The 21,938-nt window shown below is 39.5% G+C and overlaps 1 protein-coding gene across 1 annotated transcript in view; it reads left to right on the forward strand.

The window, feature by feature from the left end:
* UTP4 (UTP4 small subunit processome component) overlaps nt 1-18,132 on the forward strand; it is a 31,833-nt gene extending 13,701 nt beyond the window's left edge. The window contains exons 7-17 of the mRNA XM_019455436.2: nt 4,064-4,235; nt 4,339-4,430; nt 5,627-5,723; nt 6,481-6,545; nt 8,039-8,161; nt 8,544-8,700; nt 10,723-10,829; nt 11,853-11,948; nt 15,049-15,234; nt 16,711-16,821; nt 17,935-18,132. Coding sequence (XP_019310981.1) covers nt 4,064-4,235; nt 4,339-4,430; nt 5,627-5,723; nt 6,481-6,545; nt 8,039-8,161; nt 8,544-8,700; nt 10,723-10,829; nt 11,853-11,948; nt 15,049-15,234; nt 16,711-16,821; nt 17,935-18,051 — 1,323 coding nt within the window. The 3' untranslated portion in view covers nt 18,052-18,132. The remainder of the gene's footprint in view (nt 1-4,063; nt 4,236-4,338; nt 4,431-5,626; nt 5,724-6,480; nt 6,546-8,038; nt 8,162-8,543; nt 8,701-10,722; nt 10,830-11,852; nt 11,949-15,048; nt 15,235-16,710; nt 16,822-17,934) is intronic.
* The last annotated feature ends 3,806 nt before the right edge of the window (nt 18,133-21,938 follow it).

The following is a 21,938-nucleotide window of genomic DNA, read 5'->3' on the forward strand; positions in this document are numbered from 1 at the left end:
ATAATTACTGTATTGCATTGAATCATTAGATACAAATGATTGTAAGACATGCCATAATTTTGTTATCATGGGAAAGGAAAAACACTGCCAATTAAACTATAACAGTGATTTTCTTGAAATGTAAAATTTGTATTTTGTAATACAGACTATTATGATTTAAACTGCACGATGTTTTTTTAATCAGAGAATTTTGGGGCACCTGGGTGGCTCAGTTGGTTGAGCATCTGACTTTGGCTCAGGTCATGATCTTGTGGTTCGTGGGTTCGAGCCCCATATCGGGCTCTGTGCTGACAGCTCAGAGAGTGAACCTTCTTCAGATTCTTTGTCTCCCTCTCTCTGCCCCTCCCCCAGTCATGCTCTGTGTTTCTCTCTCTCTCAAAAATAAACATTAAAAAAAATTTAAACATAGAATTCATATTCTTATAAATTCTTATCATTCTTGTAAATAGTTATTCTCTAAATAGCTCTTATTGAAGAGCTTTTTGAGACCAAAGCATAACATTTTTATTATATTAGTCTTGTGCATATATAACCAGGAAAGTATGAATGAAATAAAGTGAATAAGGTTTTCCCAAAACTTCTTCACATGTACAGATGGACTCTGAATCACCTTTCAACTCTGTCATCAGGGTCCATGTTTCCCACACATGCCTCTCAGCCATCCATAGTGTTGGTAGATGATGTCCTACTGTAGTCCCAAGATTTTGTTTCAGGTTTTTGACAACCAGTCTGCAAGTTTTTGTTGTTTTAAGTAGGCTCCACACCCAACTTGGGGCTTAAACTCATGACCCTGAGATGAAGAGTTGCATGTTCTACCGACTGAACCAGCCAGGTGCCACCCATTCTGCAAGTTTTGATACTGCTCTTTATCTGAAAATAATACATATGCATTAGGTTGAAAGCTGTAAGATATCCTGATTTCAAAGATAGTTAAATGTGGGCAAATATGTGCCTGAGAGTTAGTAAACTGTTACTTATTTTTTTATTTTTATTTTTTTAGTGGACAAATGTAATTGTACAAATTCCAGCCCTCAAAATGCTTATCATACCCTATGAACTAGGGCATACTTGGTTTTGAACCCCAACTGTAGCACTTAGGCTACTTGGGCAGGCTGCTTCTTTCTAAATCTTAGTTTCTTTCTTTGTGACAACAGGGATGCTAGTAATACATACTTCATAGCGTTTGGGAAGGATTAATTGGGTAGTGCATGTAGAGTGCTAAGTGCAGTACCTGGCACAGAATGAGTGTGGTATTGGCATTTTCACATCTTTTTTGAAATTGATCCTAATTTCAAGGGTTTTCTCCACTACATTCTCTTGCCAGCACAGTTGATTATTTTTAGATATCTTTTTAATGGATTTTCATTGACTGAAGAGTGGATGGTGGCAAATACCCAGTCCTTTGATCTTAGATGTCTTTCACCCTTATCAAGTAGGCAAGTACTGATTCCTGCAGAGAGTTGTAGGGAACATTTGCTTTCATTTAGAGGTCAGTCTTGAGATTGTTTTTCTGTGTGAAACAGTCACTCTGTGATTAAATTAGGACACTTCCCCCTCCCTTTTCAGGTCAGCGTTCGCCTTGGTTTGTTCCCTCTGTGCCCTGAGAAAGGCGTTTTCTTTTTTCCTTTTCAGTTCTTTTATGATTCTACTTTGGGGAAAGATGATGTGGAGTGAGTTAGAGTTGTCTTTTTGGTCCCTCTCTTTTGGTGGGACTTTGTGCAAACCGCACCCCCCACCCCCTTGTATATAAATAAACTGTTTAGTTGGGTGTGGAGGACAGTGTGTAAGTTCCTAAGCTGCTCAGTATCTCCACTCTTCCTTGGATAATGGTTTTCAAATAGTATCCTTAGAGCAGGAAAGGGAGAGGCTGGTTTGGGTTAAGTTATATGCTGTCCTTCAGATACGCTTTCCTTCCTTCTCACAATCATGTGCCTGCAAATTACCTCAAAGAGAGCTGGCACAAGATTGAGGTGGTGTGGTGTGCCCAGAGCAAAGGCTTTGAAGGCAGATGGCCATGTGTCTTTGTCGTATCTGTAGACCTCTTGAAGTTCGTTTCCTTACCTGTGTAAAGAGCTATTCAATGATGATGGCGGGGGGGGGGGGGGGGGAGATAAAATCATTACTCATACAAACATGAAATGGAAATGTCAGAGATTTTCTGTAACTCATTAACAAGGAAACCAGTAAGATGTTATAAGCAGTTCAAAGGACAATTTCACAAACACAGAGTTCTATACAGCCATTAGGAATGCTGAAATGAGTTTACAAATTGTTGCAAGACTCCGTGTCCACAGAGCAGTTAGCAGTTGCATTCCATCAGGCAAACTTATTTGGCCTAACTCTCAGTACTAGAGTTTACAGAGTTGTAAACTGGCTCCAAGACAGTCAAAGCGCTCCCTAAACAAGGATACGTACTTGCTATGCTTATTTCTTTTTTTTTTTTTTAATGTTTATTTATTTTTGAGACAGAAACGGAGCGTGAATGGGGGAGGGGCAGAGAGAGAGGGGGACCCAGAATCCAAAGCAGGCTCCAGGCTCTGAGCTGTCAGCACAGAGCCTGATGCGGGGCTTCAACTCATGAACTGCGAGATCATGACCTGAGTTGAAGTCGGACACCCAACTGACTGAGCCACTCAGGCGCCCCTGTTACATTTATTTCAAAGTCATTCACACTTTCTCCTCGTAGGGCAAATGGTCACTTAACCTTGTAGGTTACTCAAGGACTAGAGATTATACGACATATATATGGTTCTTAGCACAGTGAGTGTGTAGTTGATCCAGCTACATGTTCATACGTGTTTAGATATCTCATTTTTCTTACCTGACTAACCTAGTCTTGGTACTGTTTGATTGGTTAACTGCTGGTCCAGGTTCCTAGGTTAATCACTGCCTTATCAAAGATCCATCCTATTTTTTTTCCCCTGCTCAAAGTTAAATGTTTGTTTTTTTTTTAAGCCGGAGTTAAGATGAGAATGGTTTTGAGCATACAAAGGAATTTTAAAAATTGCGGACATACTAAGACCTTTTAAAACTAACACAAATCACAGTGTTCAACATCCTGGTGAGAGAGAGCCTAAAACTGAGGACTAGGCACCTGGGTCCTGTGTGATAGCTACTTCCCTCCCTCCTCAGCCCACCCTCTCTTCATCCCTAAAAAAGAAGGCAATGAGCTTCAGGTTTTGACTACAGTTTTGCAGTCTTTCTTCCATTATTCTCAGTACTTTTTTTTTGTTTACTGTTTATGTACATAACAGAAAATACGCCATTTTAACCATTTTTAAGTACAATTCACTGGCATTAAGTACATTCACAGTGTTGTGCAACCATCACCTCTATCCATTTTCAGAACTTTTTCATCACACAAACTGTACCCATTGAAAAGTAACTCCTTATTTCTCCCTTTTCCCAAGCCCTTTTAAAACCTTTATTCTACTCTCTGTCCCTATGAATTTGCTGTTCTAGGAAATCTAAGTGGAATCATATAATATTTGTCCGTTTTTGTCTGAGTTATTTTACCTAGCATAATGTTTTCAAACAAAGTTCATCCACATTAATACCATTATCAGAATTTTGATCCCTTTTTAAGGCTGACTAATACTTCATTATATGTATATACTGATTATGTTTGTTCATCTGTTGATGTGCATTTGGATTTTCATGTTTTGGTTTTTGTGAATAATGCTGCTATGAATATTGGCGTACACGTATCTGAGTCCTTGTTTCCAAGTCTTTTGATGATACGTTTTTATTATATTAAATTTACTCCTAGGTGATCTTTCTTGTTGTTTTTCTAATGGGGTCTAGTTTGTATGTTTGAAAGCACTGTAATTGTTTGAGGTACACATTGTTAATTTTGTCAGTAGAGGGCACATTATTACCTGTGTGTGAGCTTGCTCCTCTAATGGAATTGTCAGCTTCTGGAGGAAAAAGACCCCATAACGTACCTTACGGTTTTGGGCATAGGTTTTCCCCTAAGCTGTGCAGACAGAAAACCTCAGGGAATATTTTTCAAACTGGGCCCTGTTTTGCTCAAATGTACCTCCCTAATGATTTAATTTCTCAGCAAGAAGACAGTTTCGTGGTGGGCACAGCCGAGGGGACAGTATTCCATTTTCAGCTGGTCTCTGTGACTTCCAACAGCAGTGAGAAGCAGTGGGTGCGGACAAAGCCATTCCAGCATCACACACATGATGTCCGAGCCGTGGCCCACAGCCCGACGGCACTGATATCTGGAGGTGGGTTGCACTCGCTGCCAGGCTGCCGCTTTACCCGGCTCTGGTTATTTTCACGTGGGGCTTTTTCCAACTCTGCTGCCTTCCCTCTCCCCTCCCACTGCAGGCACTGACACCCACTTAGTCATTCGTCCTCTCATGGAGAAGGTGGAGGTTAAGAATTACGATGCTGCTCTCCGAAAAATCACTTTTCCCCATGTAAGTATTGTCCCCTGGCCCCCACCGTCCCTCTGTCCTATAAGACTGAGTACAGCTCACGCTTTCTGGGCAAATCTATAGGACTTGTATAGTTACCTACCTTCTTCGTTCTTCTGTTTGTGAGGTAAGCGTCCTGTAAAAACATTTACAGGGGCCAAGAGATGTACAGCAACACTCCTAGTTCACTTTCTGGGGAAATCATTCCCTCTTCTGGATAGTTGTGGTTTAGGGAAGTTTGTTTTTTTGTTTTTAAGGCTGGACTCTATTATTCTGGGTGGGAGCACGAAAATCCAGGCTTCCAGTGTTCCTTTCTAGGTAAAAGGACATCTTCCCAAGCTAGAAACCCTTCTCCCCGCTACCTGCTTCTACGTTCCATTCAACCAGTAAACGTTACTGAGTCTACCTCCTCATTGTCTTGTGAATCTAGTCATTTCTCTTAACACTGCCATTATCCTAGTTTGAATCGGTGTCTTTTCTCAACTGCATTCACCTGTTAATGATCTCATTTTATTATATTTGCTCCATTTCAGCCTGTTCTCCATTGATCCATTCAAAAAACAACTTTGCTCATCATTCCATGCTTAAAAGCTTTTGGTTGGTCCTTCAGGCTAACCTAATTCCTTAGCATGGCCTCTGAAACCTGTCTTGATCTGGCCCGTCCTTCAGCATCTTCTCTCCCCTCTCTTGTCCAACACGTGCTTCACCTCATCCCTACCCCCACCTAGTTTAGTGTGCTGAAAGACTTTATTCTCTGTAATGCTCTCTTACCTTTGAGCTATTTCATATGCCATTCCTCTTGGAACGTCCTGCCCTACCTTTTTTTGCCTGATTTGTCTTTATTAATGAGCCTCATCAGGGCTCCTGGCTTTATGAGGCTACATTGGATATCCTTTCTACTTTTTTTCACTACATGATGTGCTTAGTTCTATTAAAATTCTTAACACACTTGGTGCAACTGCCTGTTTAATTCTTTGTCAGTCCTTTTAGACTACGAGCTCGAGGGCAGTAGCTATGTTTTTATTTATCATTATGCTCTTAGATCCTAGGACAGTACTGACATATGGTAGTACTTAGGACATTTTTATGAAGTAAATGGATTTCATCAGTAAAAAACGTGCTAGGATGTTGCTGCTGTATCTAGTACTGAGGCGATAAATAACCCTGCTTATTTATCACTTTTCAATTCTTGGATACAGCGACGTCTCATTTCCTGTTCAAAAAAGAGGCACCTTCTCCTTTTCCAGTTTGCTCATCACTTGGAACTGTGGCGACTGGGATCTACAGTTGCAACAGGTACAGTGAGAGAAAGTCTTTGCCACTAAGAGGACTGGAGAGAGAAGCGAGGGATTAGAATTGCAGTTGAAATTCTGCTTGTGGAAAAATGGAAGTATTTTTCTGTCTTTGGCAACTTCTGGTTTTCCCAGCCACAGGAGAGACCAAAGGAGTTCTTCACAGTGTTAGAATTGTTAGCAGGTTACTGGGTCAAATGCTAAAAGTTTATGATTCTGTAAGGTGCCCTGCAGGGCATAGTGGAGGTGAGGGTTGCCCTGGGAGCAAAACACACTGCTGAAAATGACAAGATTTAATATTGGGTGGTGACAGCCCTGCATTGAGAAGGAGGAGGTCACGTGGTTCTTACTGGGGTGATAGTCTAGTGGCTTTTTGTATGACCAGTTGAGAAAATGTTTGGGTTCTGTTGTTTTATAGTAGATAGGAGGGTTTTGCTTTAGGTTCCAAAATGAGCAAATGAAGTTGAAGTCGAGGTCTCACAAACCCCACTCCCACCCATCTCACTGCCTGGCTGTGTGTTAAAGCTTCAGAGAATTAGTGATATACCATGGGCCACATCTGAGGCACCAAAATAGAAGTTAAGAAAGTACTCACTGCTTTCCTCTTTATATAAACCCAGAAAACTGGGTTTACTGTGTCAGACATTTTTTTTATTTCCAGTGGTAGAGATTTCATTCTACCTAGAAATGACTTTTTAGAAGAAAAATGTACAAATAACGTTTCTTTGAGAAGAAAAACTCAGGGAAATTTCTTGTTCCAGGAAAGAATGGGGATACCCTTCCACTTTCTAAAGACGCAGATCATTTGCTGCACCTCAAGACAAAGGTAAGGAAGTTTTATCTGTGTGTCCAGGCTGTGAAATCCAGAACCGTTTTCTCATAATGAATTTTGAGGCTTAGTCGACATCATAAAAGTCTAAAATCTTCAATTATTTGAATGAAGTACTTTGTCAACAGAACTGGGTTTCCTGTGATTATAAGTAAGGCATGCAGAATTTATTGGATGAATGAATACAGAAAATTGGTGTGTTGTTGTTGTTATGTAAATAACTTGTGTATTTTTATAAAATTGAAATGGTAAAAGAGTATACAATGAGAAATGAGCCTCTTCCTTACCCAAATCCTGGTCCCACTCTCCAGAGATAATCACTGCCAATAGTTTCTTACATGTCCTTCTAGAAAAAATTTCCACCCATGTGTGCAGGTGTATATCCTTCCCTTCTACAGTAATGAGAATATAACATGCACACTGCCTTGTAATTTCCTTTTAAATGTCTTTTTTTTTAAGTTCTAATTTTTTTTTTTTTTTTTTAAATTTTTTTTTAACGTTTATTTATTTTTGACACAGAGAGAGATAGAGCATGAACGGGGGAGGGTCAGAGAGAGAGGGAGACACAGAATCTGAAACAGGCTCCAGGCTCTGAGCTGTCAGCACAGAGCCTGACGCGGGGCTCGAACCCATGAACTGTGAGATCGTGACCTGAGCTGAAGTCGGACGCTTAGCCAACTGAGCCACCCAGGCGCCCCTCTAATTTTTTTTTTTAGTAATCTCTGTACTCAACATGGAGCTTGATCTCATAACCCTGAGATCAAGAAACACATGCTTTTCCAACTCAGCCAGCCAGGTGCCCCTAAATGTCCTTATTTTAATTACACAAATATTTGCAAATACAGTTTTACTATCAAGAATTTATACACTATTCATAGTTTATATTCTTGAATGCCTCTTAAAATTCTAGTCAACTCTGCTGGAATAATTAATTGATTAGCTGTTTCTCCTTCCAGGTATTTTTCTATGTGATAGTGTATATGTATGTATACATACATACATATAATTAGGTATTTTGGGAGTTTTTTGAATTATATAATGTTACATTGGACTTTTCCTTTGTTTTTCAGATTTTTTTTTTTTGCTATTTCTTACAGGTTGTTAGGTATCATAGAGAAAATGAAACAAACATAACTCAGAAAATTAGTTTTCCAAGTCACCTGGCCTACAAAACCTTACTGTATTAAATGCTTTTCTTCTCAGGTTTCTAGTTAGGTTTTAGTGTGAAGCCATCTTTAAGGTACACGAAGGGCTGAGAGAAGTTCACATATTCATAGACCTCTGTTCTTGGTTTTGGAAATCAAGCCACACCATTCAGGTGCTGTACCTCTGAAATAATCCTAGTGACACATAGCATATGTGTGTCAAGATTATGTGTAGGTATTTGTGGTTATGGCCAGAGTGGCAACAGCTTGAGGATTCATATCACAGTGAACCTTGACAAAGTGAAGTTTTTCATGAATATTCATCCTGATTTCTGACATTGCCAGGGTCCTGAGAACATTATTTGCAGCTGTATCTCCCCGTGTGGAAGTTGGATAGCCTATTCTACAACTTCTCGTTTTTTTCTTTATCGGTTGAATTATGAACATGACAACATAAGCCTCCAAAGGGTAAGTGATAACCCAATGTCTGGTTGAACAAGAAAAAATTCCTTAAGTGTGTGATTTTTGTGTGAAGCAGAACATACTGAGTATGAATCATGAAAAGCTATTTGGAGACAGCTGTTTATAAAACAGTATTTTATTTCCATTTTGAATAGATTATGTTTTTGGAGGAATAGGGAAATGCCAGAAAGTGGCAATAAAGCATAGGCTTTTGCAGAGATGAAAGGGGGGATGGAAAGGTTATAATGGGCATGTTAGTGTTTCTTGATCAGTTGGCTTCCTTAGATCAGGGAGTATTAATGTCTTTTAAGCTAGGCTGTGATTATTTTTGATGGATTCTAGGTCTCACTTCTCTCTCTTACTGGTTTTTACTACTGGTTCACCCAAGGTTTCCAAAATGCCAGCATTCCTTCGCTCTGCCCTTCAGATTTTGTTTTCTGAAGATTCAACAAAGCTCTTTGTGGCATCAAATCAAGGGTCTCTACATATCATTCGGCTATTGGAAGGAAGCTTCAAGCACCTGCATACTTTCCAGCCTCATTCAGGTGGGAACTTGGTAACTGGCCAAGGGGGAGAGTTGTCAGTCTCTGATGTATCTTTTTTTCCCTTTTAAACCTAAATCATTGTCAGGGCTCCCTAATGCTCTTCCCCACCCTGTAAATACTCACATGTTTGCAATTTAAAGTAGGAGGAGATATCTGGTGAAAATGCTTGATGAGATCTGAAATGTTCCTTACACCTACTCTTTTCTCACTGGATTTTTTTAGTCCTTATTTGGGGCCAGAAATTTCATCACCCTTCGAGTTTTTTAGCAGAGCAAGAAAGTTAAAATCATCTTAATACTGACACCCAGAAATAACTGCCATTAATATTTTTGTGTATTTTTTTGTTTGTTTTAATTTTTTAAATGTTTATTTATTGTTGAAGGAGAAACAAAGTGTGATTGGGGGAGGGGCAGAGAGAGAGAGAGGAAGATACAGAATGTGAAGCAGGTTCCAGGCTCTGAGCTGTCAGCAGAGAGCTTGATGTGGGGCTTGAACTCAAGAGCCATGAGATCATGACCTGAGCTGAAGTCAAGACACTTAATTAATGGAGCCACTCAGACACCGCTATTTTTGTGTATTTCTGATAGATGTTTATATATAGGTAATTTTTTGGACGTGTCAATTTTTTTGATCGGTGGTTTTCAATAAAGATGAACTTACACATGCATTTGTATTACCTGTCACCCCTGTTCTCTGAGAGCATGAGTATGCATGACTGAGTAACTATGTATAGCTAACTGTTGCTGAGTTCATGATTGAGAACTTAGTACCCAGTACTTGCCGTGGGCCTTTTCCCTTCTCTCTTGCCCTAGATATAGCAGCTTCACTGTCATTTAGACTCCATCAGCCTAAAACATCAACTCTTTTAACTTAAACTTTCACTATTCATAAGCTGCTCCAGAAGCATACAGGAAAAGAAACCCACAAGTTAGGAGGCAGATAAATAAGAGACAGTGTATTTTGAGTGCCTGTATATGTTTTTATTAAAAACAACTTAGACTCTGTATTTGGCATTTAACATTTCTTAAAATTAGGCTCGGCATTATAGATACTACTTTATTTGCTCCTCCTCTTCCATCTCTTGTCCTCTTATAGTCAAGCTGGTTTCTTCATAGCCCTCAAACCTGTGTATTCCAGTCCTTGTCACTTAGCTCATGTTCTCCATCCTTTTCCACCCATCTTTAGCATCTGGTTTATGTCTTGTTATAAAGCTTTTTCATCCTTTGGGGGTGTTGTTTGCAGCACAAATTTTGGCATATAACATCACTGTTTGATTTTTAACCCACAAGTCTTCATTTTGCCAGATTGGTTTAAAATCCCTTGATGACAAAGATGGCCCATATGTGCCCATACTCCCTTAGTGCTAAATATACAGCAGGTACCAAATAAATTAAAGATATGCGTCAAGCCTTTTGAGCTTGCTGTTTGTCCTTAGCTTTGATTAAAAACCATTTGGTAGGAAAGGAGTTTGAAGCAATTAAAATACAGACTTTAGGTAGCTGCTGCCTTGATTCTCCATTTCTCTGGTAGGCAGTGTCTCACTCAGGCTTGAGCAAGTGATGCCTTCAGGTTTATCTCTGGCTCCTCTTTACATGATGGATGGCTAATTAAATGAAAATAGTAGACTAACATGTAAGACTTACTTGCAAAACTATCAAATTATCCAATTGTGATTTAAATAAAAGTCTTGGGACGCCTGGGTGGCTCAGTCGGTTAAGCTCCCGACTTCGGCTCAGGTCATGATCTCATGGTTTGTGAGTTTGGGCCCGCATTAGGCTGTACAGACGGTGCAGAGCCTGCCTGGGATTCTCTCTCTCCCTCTCTTTCTGCCCCTCTCTCCCTTGTGCTCTCTCTCAAAAATAAATAAGTAAACTTAAAAAAAAATTTCTCCCTCTTTAAAAACAATACAAAATAATAACAAATAAATACATAAAAGTCTTAATTGACTTTTGCCATCATATCCAGGCCAGGGCTGGCTGTGGACACTGAATTTAGAGATTAACTATTGTTCTGTCTGCACAGGGACAGTGGAGTCCATGTGTCTTTTGGCAGTTAGCCCAGATGGGAATTGGCTAGCTGCATCAGGTACCAGTGCTGGAGTCCATGTGTACAACATAAAACATCTAAAGGTAAGCATAGGGTGTAGTAGTAGGAAACAAGAGGAAGTTAACCGTGCAGTTACAAGACTCAAAGCAGATTGGTATGACCTGGAAAATTAGTGGACATTTTTTTTTTTTAAACTAAGAATTTTTCCTGTTTTATTTGTTTGGAGCCCCAAAACTATAATCTGCAACATTAAAATCAGTCAATTGGAACAGTGAAAACACGCTTGTACAAAATTTTGAAATTAAGGATTTATGGATGATGAATTCACATCCAGATTATTTCTATATTATGGTGAGGAAAATTCTGATTTACCCAGATGACTAGTTGCAGATCGTAACAATTTCTTTTAACAGCTTGCCTTGTAATCTCAAGGTATTTTTAAATTAAACAGAAGTTTGACAAAGGAGTAACAGGAAAATACTTTTCATTAATCAGTAATGATCTTGTCATTCACACATTGAATTACTACTGATCCCTTACAAGTTTTCATCTTCATCCTAAAAATCAGTTAAGAACTACCCAAAACTTGGAATGAGCATCAAAAGTTTATAGAATACCAAACTGCAACATTTAGTGAGTTTGTCTATTAACTGCATAACTTAATCTTTATGACGTTGTGGCAGAAGCATGTACTGCTCTTTGAGCTTTGCCTGACACTGTAGTGTTGCACATGTCTTGCAACTTGCATAAATGTCCGTGTCAAGGCATTAGTTTCTTTTAAATTTACTGTAGAGCTACAGATTCCTTGTTCAATGATGTGTTTATGAACAATTCATATAGATGAGAGATAGCAGCAAAAGCTTTACTCTGAAGTTTTCTGCAAATGCTGTCAGTTGTGTGAGCGTTAAATGTGTGGGTTTTTTTTTTTTTTAATTTTAAATAAAATTAAGGTTTATTATTTGTGGGTACTGCCTGATGTTTGTGGGAGCTTCCATAGAACTCTTTTGAGTTCTAAGGAACGCTATTTAAAAACTGACCTAGACCATCGAGTCATTCCTGAAAGGAGGTATATAGAGTTATCTTTTGTGTCTGTCATTTGTTCTCAGCTTCACTGCACAGTACCTGCCTATAATTTCCCTGTGACTGCTCTGGCTATTGCCCCCAATACCAACAACCTTGTCATTGCTCATTCTGATCAGCAGGTAAGAGATACCAGCGCTTTCTAATTCCTTTCTGCTGGATAATGACTAGGAAGCTAAGATAATGACAATTTTGGAGGAGCTTTTAATTAAAAGTACTGGATGATATATAGGTAGTTTCCTCCTGTGTGAAGTGAAACTTTGTGTGTAGCCTGGGTACATTATATAGGCCAGTAATATCCTTTGGCTTGATGGGCACAATGGAATGATGAAGCACTGAGATTATAGAGTAAAGAAGTACAGGAAGGAGGAGCAGTTTTTAAGTACTCATTTTACTGATTGTTTATAGACTAGAGATGACATAGACCCAGGTGTTAGACTGGGTATAGGATATAGTAAGGTCCTAAGAGTTGAAATGACGAAAAGATCATGTATTTCACCTTCAGTTTTGAAATAACGAAATCAGGCCATAGTGAAATCTGTTGTCTGTAACAGACTTACCAAAATGAGTGCATAGCCTACTGCTTTTTTCCATACCAAGTTGTAAGAAGATCTTTAAAGTACCCGAATTGTGGGGGCGCCTTGGTGGCTCAGTCAGTTGAGCATCCGACTTCTGCTCAGGTCATGAACTCGCAGTTCGTGAGTTTGAGCCCCGTGTTGGGCTCTGTGCTGACAGCTCAGAGCTGGAGCTGCTTTGGATTCTGTGTCTTCCTCTCTCTATATTCCTCCCCTGCTCGTACTCTTTCACTCGCGTGCTTGCTCTCTCTCTCTCTGTCTCTCTCTCTCTCTGTCAAAAATAAATAAAGATTAAAAAAAATTTTTTTTTAATATTTGAGTTATAGAACACATTGTGAAATGATCAATACTTATATATTCTCATCTGTAAAATGGGCATAATACTTTCCTCACTGAGCTGTTGGAAAGATTAAGTATGATCTTACACATACGCACATGTATATGTTCTATTCAGAAAATGAAATCTCTCATTTCAGTTTTGTGGGTTTTTGTCCTTGACTAGAGTCTGAAAGATTAGTGAAGCCACATGTTTGTCTTTGTCACACATAAGTCCACCTGATGCCTTTTCCTAGCATTTGGTCCCATAGGGGCTTCAGTTATTAAAGCTGGTGGGAAATTTTTTATATCTTTTAGATTAGCAGAGATCAGTAGAGTTGATAGTACACAGTGCTGGAAGGACACAGTGAGATATGTAAAAAAAAATTTAAATCCATGTAATCTTTGATTCACAAGTTCTAATTCTAAAAGTTCTTCCTGTAGATATAAACCTTGAGTTGTGCAAAAAGACATTGATACCGAGATCATCATTGCAGCCTTGTTTACAGTAGTGAAAGACTGGAAATAAGTGTCCATTAAACAGATGAGATAAGTAAATCATGGTACATCCAGAAAGTGAATGGCTTGTTGTGTGTTCTTTAAGGAGGCAAGAGTGATATATAGATAAAGTTATTGGTATCAACATGGGTCAGTCTCCATGGTATAATGCTAAATGAAAAATGCAACATGCAGAATAGCATATATTGTATGCATAAAATATCTGGAAAGATGTAAATAAGAAATAGGCTGCTATCAAAACCCTCGAGGAGAAAGCAGGCAAAAACCTCTTTGACCTTGGCTGCAGCAACTTCTTACTCAACGCTCTCCGGAGGCAAGGGAAACAAAAGCAAAAATGAACTGTTGGGACCTCATCAAAATAAAAACTTCTGCAAAGCGAAGGAAACAGTCAGCAAAACTAAAAGGCAACCGATGGAATGGGAGAAGATATTTGCAAATGACATATCAGATAAAGGGTTAGTATCCAAGATCTATAAAGAACCTATCAAACTCAACACCCAAAAAACAAATAATCCGATGAAGAAATGGGCAAAAGATATGAATAGACACCTCTCCAAAGAAGATATCCAGATGGCCAACAGACACATGAAAAATGCTCAACATCACTCATCATCTGGGAAATACAGATCAAAACCTCAATGCGATATACTACCTCATACCTGTCAGAATGGCTAACGTTAACAATTCAGGCAACCACAGATGTTGGCGAGGATGTGGAGAAAGGATCTCTTTTGCCCTGCTTGTGGGAATGCAAACTGGTGCACCCACTCTGGAAAACAGTACGGAGTTTCCTCAAAAAATTAAAAATAGAACTACTCTACAACCCAGCAGTTGCACTACTAAGTATTTATCCAAGAGATACAGGTGTGCTGTTTCGAAGGGGCACATGCACCCCAATGTTTACAGCAGCACTATTGACAATAGCCAAAGTATGGAAAGATCCCAAATGCCCATCGATGGATGAATGGATAAAGAAGGTGTGGTATATATATACAATGGAGCATTACTCAGCAATCAAAAAAAATGAAATCTTGCCATTTGCAACTACATGGATGGAACTAGAGGGTATTATGCTAAGTGAAATTAGAGAAAGACAAATATCATACGACTTCACTCATATGAGGACTTTAAGACACAAAACAGATGAACATAAGGGAAGGGGAAAAAATAGTATAAAAACAGGGCAGGGGACCAAAACATAAGAGACTCTTAAATATGGAGAACAAACAGGGTTGCTAGAGGGGTTGTGGGAGGGGGGATGGGCTAAATGGGTTAGGGGCATTAAGGAATCTACTCCTGAAATCATTGTTGCACTATATGCTAACTAGGATGTAAATTAAAACATTTTTTAAACAGAAATAGGCTGCTTTGGGGGCACCTGGGTGGCTCAGTCTGTAAAGCATTGGACTCTCGATTTCAGCTCAGGTCATGATCTCTTGGTTTGAGAGTTTGAGCCCCACTCTGCACTGTCAGTGCAGATCCTGCTTGGGATTCTCTCTCTCTGCACCTCCCCTGCTTGCTCTCTTTCTCTCCCAAAATAAATAAATTTTAAAAAGAACAAAATAGACTACTCTTGGGAAAGGGAGATGTCAAGATGACAGGGTGACTTTTCACTGTAAACCTTTCTGTGCTATTTTGTTTACTGTGCCATAGTTTACCTTAAAAATGTTTTACTTAAAAACAGTAGAAAGCGTAAAGCTGAGCATGATATAGTCAGGTTTTGTATAGATATTTTCTGATTAGGAATGAGAGATACCCTTCCAGGTTTTCTGGGTACTAGTGTGCATTTCTCCTGTATCGTATCCTTTCTCAGGTATTTGAGTACAGCATCCCAGACAAACAGTATACAGAGTGGAGCCGGACCATCCAGAAGCAAGGGTTTCATTACCTTTGGCTCCAAAGGGATACTCCCATCACACACATCAGTTTTCATCCCAAGAGACCAATGCACATCCTTCTCCATGATGCCTATATGTTCTGCATCATAGACAAGTCATTGGTGAGTTCTCCACTACTACTACCTGTGCTCACACTGATTCATCTGTACTTAAGAATTTTCAAGTTCTAAAAGCAACAAGTATGAGTTAAGAGAAGGAAGAATCAATAAAATGTCCTGACATATTCTTTGGATGAGAGGAACTTTTGTTTTGCAGAGTTCTTTATTTTCATTCTCAGGCCTGTGAGGCTCCCAGGGTAGAAGGAGGCCTTTGTGCACTGGTTTTTGCTGATTTTGACCATTTCTCTGCTTTGCGTATGAACATATAAACTTAAGGAGGAAAGTGATTAGGTCAGTGTTCAGAAGGTAACTGTCATGGGGAATACCATTGATTTGGCTGAATCACTTACACCTTTGCACCCTGGGGTGAGTGAATAAATAGCACAGTTTTATTAAAGGAGACACAGGCTGAGGTCTTGACCACTTTTGCCCCTTGCCTGAATATGCTGAAACACTGTAAGCTTGAAGAGTTGGTCTTAATGTCTTGAAAAAAGCCCATCCAGGAAAATTCTGTTCTTTATGGCTAGGATGCAGGTGGGATGTGAGCATTTTTTTCAGTTCTAGATTCCACCCTCTGCCAGCTGCTATTTTGATTCACCCCAAATTTAAATGTCTTCTCTGGGCAGATACTTTATTCCTAGGAGCCCTATGAGCTGTGGCCATGCCTGTAATGCACTTTGGGCCTAGGTTACACCTAACGCACAGTGTTTTGGTGTATCTGTAAAGGTGGGGGTGGAAGGAACCATGGGGAAAGCAACAGATGGCTCTCAAGGAGATGTGCATGATGTGTCACTGGAACTCATTTCGTGGACCCTGTATCCTCTGGGCGTGGGAAACAGAGCTGGCTGACAAGTGCCTTCTGCAGGATGAGTGATACAGGAAGGGCCTCTCCCACTCACTTGCCTCTTTGTAACTCAGCCCAGGGCTGTCCATATTTTTTGTCAAGCATCAGTGATAAGTCCATCACTTCCTCATGCTGGGCAGAGCTATTTCCCAAGGAAGTCAGAGATGAAATATCACTTGGTTGGCCAGATGCCATCTCTTGAGGTGTCAGTGACATCAGTGGGGGTGGTTTGTGTTTCAGTTTTGGCCTGGGGAGAACTTTAGTCACTTGGCCTGTCCATGATCTGGTTGGGGCAAGAGTCTAGAAAGCAGAGCCTGTATGGGCTGAGCTCCTGTACATGCCAGTTTGTTCCTGTCTCACAAAGTGTTACTGACAAGACTGGCCAGAATCCCCAGCTGGGCCCTTTGATCTTGCTGGTATAGAATACCATGCTCTTTGCTTCATACTCCCACCCTCTACAGTATACCTGGAAGAGTGGCTACAGCTTTCTTACTGAAGTAAGGAGAGCCAGGGAGGTAGAAAATGTCTAATATGAAGGTTGGAAGGTGGTGTTTGCCTGAAAAGTCACTATAATCCTTTGTTCTGTAGAAGCCCAATAAAATGACGATTTAAACAGTATGTCTTTGTCTTTTTAGCCTCTTCCAAATGACAAAACCTTACTGTACAATCCTCTTCCTCCCACAAACGAATCAGATGTCATCAGGAGGCGTACCGCCCATGCCTTTAAAATTTCCAAGATATATAAGGTAAAACATCTTGCATTATATTCTAGACGGTTGGTTCCTTGTGATATTATCAAAATGTAATAAGCTCCACATTAAGCAGACAAGAGCACCTTCATTTTATATGCAGAATACCTGATTTGGGGAGACAGGTACCTTTCTGAGGGTGTCTGTTCCTTACATTTGTATTTCATTATCTTTGAGGTGATTAGAGGCGTGCACATCATACTTCCCCAAAGTGAAATACGTAGGTGGTGAGAAATTATGTTGAATCTTAGGTGGTGTTTTTGTGTTAAAGCTGGCCTTGAAAGGTTGTTACTACTACTCCTTCTCCTTCTTCTCAGTCTCCTTCTCCCTGTCCCACTCCCTCCCCCATCCTCCCTCTCCCCCCCCCTTCTTTTTCTTCTTCTTCTAATGTGACTTCTAATTGGAGAATGGTCCACAAGATAAATTTCAGGCAAGTGGAAGTCATTGAATTTAGTCATTGTGACTTTTACTTTCTTGGCTAAGCTTTTCATTGTATATGAAACAAATATTCATTGAACTTACGATACTACAACTATTTGTGCCAACTCCAGAGTTCCATTTTCATGCTTCTCAGATTAGAGTTCCTTGGGTGTCCTGGAACATTTTCTCAGGGGTCTGTAAGAATTTTTTTTTAAGAGGGACATCTGTAAATTATTTAAGTATGATTAGTTTCTTGATGCATTTGTAACTTGCTGTTTGCCAAGAATCTAGGCTCCAAAGCCGTCGCTTAACATTGATTCCTAAGAAATTATGGAACAGATGTTCTATATAGAAAAACATGAAAAATCTTGTTGAAATCTTTTATTATTAACGAAGTCAGTTAAAAGTTCCCAACCTTGGTGTGCCTAGCTGGCTCAGTCAGAAGAGCGTATGACTCTTGATCTTGAGGTCGTGAGTTGGAACCCCACGTTGGGTATAGAGATTACTTTTAAAAAATAAAAAATAAAGTTCCCAACTTCACCAACTGCTTTGAGTCCTAAGGCAGGAAGGATTGTCAGAGATTTCAATTACTCCAGCCTTGAACGAGGCTGACCTTTTACCTCTAGTTAGTCTGTTCAGGACTAGCCCTGGTGCCTAACTCCTGGTAGAGTCATTGTCATCTCTCTACAGCCTCTGCTCTTCATGGATCTTTTGGATGAAAGAACACTGGTGGCAGTAGAACGGCCTCTGGATGACATCATCGCTCAGCTCCCACCACCCATCAAAAAGAAGAAATTTGGGACCTAAAATAGGGCACGGTCTGTGCCCTTCCTTGAACTGTCTGCTCTGTTTTCACAAATCATGATAATAAAGCAAAGTTATTCTTTAGGACTAGTCATTATGAATGTTATCTTCCAAAATAATGGACAGTAATTTCCCTTCAATGACTCAAGTGAATGGGAATTCCAAGGTATTTGTAGTTGGGATAATGTTCTAAGCAGCTACCACTTCATCCTGTTTGTTCTTTAGACCACAATCTCAGGGAAAAAAGATGGTTCTTATCTTTTCTTCCCTAACGCCTGCCTGAGGCTTGCTTCAGAGGGCTGATGACCTTCACTGTCTGCCAGCCTCCTGCCTACAGCCAATGCAGAGGTGTGGGGACCTGCCCAGCATTGCCCTAGAGGGCAGGGGAGCTATGCCTGTTTGCTCAAGATAGCTTAACTACCAATAGTGATAATCAGCCTTATGTTTCAAGGAAGAATTTTAACGCAAAGCCCCATCTCAAAAACTTAAGCCTTTGGCCTCTGACAGTCAGCCATTTATTTTATTTAAAGGGAAAAAAATCAGGGGTGCCTGGGCGGCTCATTCGGTTAAGCGTCCTACTTGGGATCAGGTCACGGTCTCGCAGTTCATGGGTTTGAACCCACACTGGGCTTGCTGCTGTCAAGACAGAGCCCGTTTTGGATCCTCTGCACCCCCCCTTGCACCTCCCCCACTCTCTCTTGCTGTCTCTCTCAAAAAAAAAAAAACCAATAAAGGGAAAAAATCAGGCTTGGGATACTAATTTCATTAACCATCTTTCACCTAATACACATATATAAATGTATATAATATAGGTATACATACATAATATGTATACAAAAATGTATACATATATAATATACTGTATATATTTTATATGTTAAAATTAATATATACTGTATACATTTATATGTTAATATTAGTGTTAATATGTTGATATTAAATTAACATATAAATATTAATATTTTATGTTAATATTTATATATTAATGTTGATGTTTACATATTAATATGTAATATGTTAATATGCCAGTTTCAAAGATTAAGGAAACACTGGGCAGGGATTTTTGTTGAGAGTAGGTGTGGAGGGTGGGACCAGAAAGCCTGCCATATATCTTACCTTTTCCATCTTCTGCTTTCACATTGTTACTCCCATGGGTATTATCAACTGACTAGTTTTAATGTAGTCTTTTAAACTAGAAAGTGAAGAACTCAAGTTAACCTGACCTGAGCAGATCGATTTCCTTCCCATCTGAGTGGATGTATTCTGTTGCATGCTTGTGGAAATCCAGAATGTGTGGTTTTGTTTGTTTGGTTTTCGGTTGGAGGGCTGTGGTACAGGCAGAGAAGGATATGGGTTCTGATGACATCATGAATAAAATGCTGGTGAGAAACATTTTTGTTAAGATGAAGCCCATCCTCCACCCTGGAAAGGGAAATTAAAAAAGTGAGAATTTAAGGTAGATAGGTGGGAAGAGAGTTAATAGAGAAGTAATAAGAGAGAAGCAAAGCCCAGTACTTTATAACATAAAGGACAGCCTATTTCAGGTTTGCTAAGAGGAAGTAGATAAAACAGGTTTATAATGGATGCCACTTCTCTCCCTGTTCAGGTTTTTTTGTTTTTACAGAAATAGGAGTTCTTTATTTTTTAGCAAGAGAAAATCACATTAAATAGCAGATATACAGGGAATCCACATAGACATGGAAATTCCCATAATAGGAATAATTCTTTTTAAGTTTTTTTAATATGTATTTATTTTTGGGAGAGAGAGAGAAACAGAGTGCAAACAGGGGAGGGGCAGAGAGAGAGGGATACACAGAATCTGAAGCAGGCTCCAAGCTCTGAGCTGTCAGCACAGAGCCTGACGCAGGGCTCGAACCCACGAACGGTGAGATCATGACCCGAGCTGAAGTCAGACGCTTAACTGACTGAGCCACCCAGGTGCCCCTAGAAGTAATTTAAACAAATAGCTGCAAGCTTTTAGGCCCTCTGTATAAAATAATTTTCCTTTCTTCTTACTTGAATAGATTTCCTGAGGCATTCTGTCCTGGTCTGCTTTAGACTGGATCAGTAGACTGTAAGATCCTGCCCTTCTTAAGAAGTGTTCAGGTCTTTTGTGTGGTTGAAACCAAAGTTCCATTCACTGGTGTTCATTGAGTATGACTAGAAGGAGGCTAGGATGCCTTAAATATTAACTCACTTGCTTTTCACTGACTCTAGAGCTGTAAATTCAGAAAGTATGAACTGGAGTCTAGTTTAAGACTTGATTTAGTTAACCTTAAATATATTCTGGAATCTTGTAAGGATTATGGAGGGTGTAATTCTGACAGAAAGGGCTCACAGATCATGAGTGAAGAAGTAAAAGTTTTGAAAGTAGAAAGCATTCCTTTGCAACATTTCCAGTCAGTGATTTGGATTTCCATAAATGGTATGGGAAGTAAGATCTTTGGGTCTTGAAATTCTTCCTAAGTAGAGAACTTTGAATACCAATGAAGCAGAAACTGATTGGGGCAAGTTAAGAGAAATCAGGGGAAGGGAAGGCAAAGCAGTTTTAAATAAGAGGAACACTTCGGTGCATGTGTGGTGTTCCAGGGTGACTCTATCTTCAGGAATCTCTGAAACCTAGAAGCAGCCTGTTTCTGTTCTGGGCATTTTGCAGACTATGGCTCCTACTTGGATTCTACAGAAAAATTTTGATCTGAGAACTAACCTAGAAAAGGTCTTTTTTGCCAACTTAAATGCTTTAAAAGTTCACTTTTCTTATATAGTAGTTAGTAATCTGATCTCTAGATGGATAATGTACCCTTTAGCCTGGAGATTTATAGCAGATTAGACAGAAACTAAAATCTTGGAATATTGGAGGCAAGAAGCATAGCGTGGAGGTTTTTTTAAGCTTTTTTTTTTTAAGCATCAAAACTTTTTTCAAACAGTACTCTGAACCATAATATACAGATAAAAGTGAAGCTGTTCTGACTATTGTTGCGGTTGAGGGTAGAAGAAATAAGATTTGCGAAAGAAACTGCCTCATGGCCTCCTTTTTATACTTATGGAAATGGAGACCAAGAGGGGAAGTTATTTTTCCCATGGTGACACAACAGTTCGTGAGAGGCCAAGGTGGCATCCTTACAGTTGTTCCCCTACTGTCTCTTGGTTGTAGGGACCCAACTGTAAATATGATTAGCAAGCATGATACACCAAAGATTTTCCATCTCACAGGCTGCAGGGAAGGTGTTTAAGCATTTCTTGGTCTGAATGAGTGCTTGATTTAGCTCGATTTAGCTTGATTTAACTTGATTTATTGAGTGCTTTGGGCAGGCTTGTGTGTAAATCATACAGAGTGTTGTAGTGGGGTAGTGTTCCTTGGGGGTGTTTCTCTGGGGAGTGAAATGGCTAGCTCATATAGTGTTCGTTTTCTTTCACTTTTCATTGCCCTTTGGAGTGGCTAGATTTCTATCCACAGTGTTTTAAAGTACTCATTTCTTTACGCTCTGCCAGTGTAGTGGAAGACTTCAGTTTCAGTTCATCTAATTGGTGAAAAATCATATCTCATTTTATTTTGCATTTGTTTACTAAAGAGATTGCTCACTTTTTTAAAATGTGTTTTGGCTGTTGAGCTAACTAAATTACATATTCATAACCTCTTCTTTTTCCCTAATGTGTTGGCTTTTTTTCTTTCATATTCTAAGGTGTTTTAAGGTACAGATCAGTTATCTGTGGTGGTGGAAATGTTCTGTTTGTGCTGTACAATAAGATAGTTACTATCCCATGTGACTATTGAGCACTTTAATATATATATATATATATATTTTTTTTTTTTTTTTTTTTTTTTTTAATTTTTGAGAGAGAGAGCACATGCAGGGAAGGGGCAGGGGCGGGGCGGGGGGGGGGGGGGG

This window comes from Panthera pardus, unplaced genomic scaffold (genome assembly GCF_024362965.1).
Source record: "Panthera pardus isolate Hobbes unplaced genomic scaffold, ASM2436296v1 HiC_scaffold_19, whole genome shotgun sequence".
Taxonomy (NCBI): Eukaryota; Metazoa; Chordata; class Mammalia; order Carnivora; family Felidae; genus Panthera; species Panthera pardus.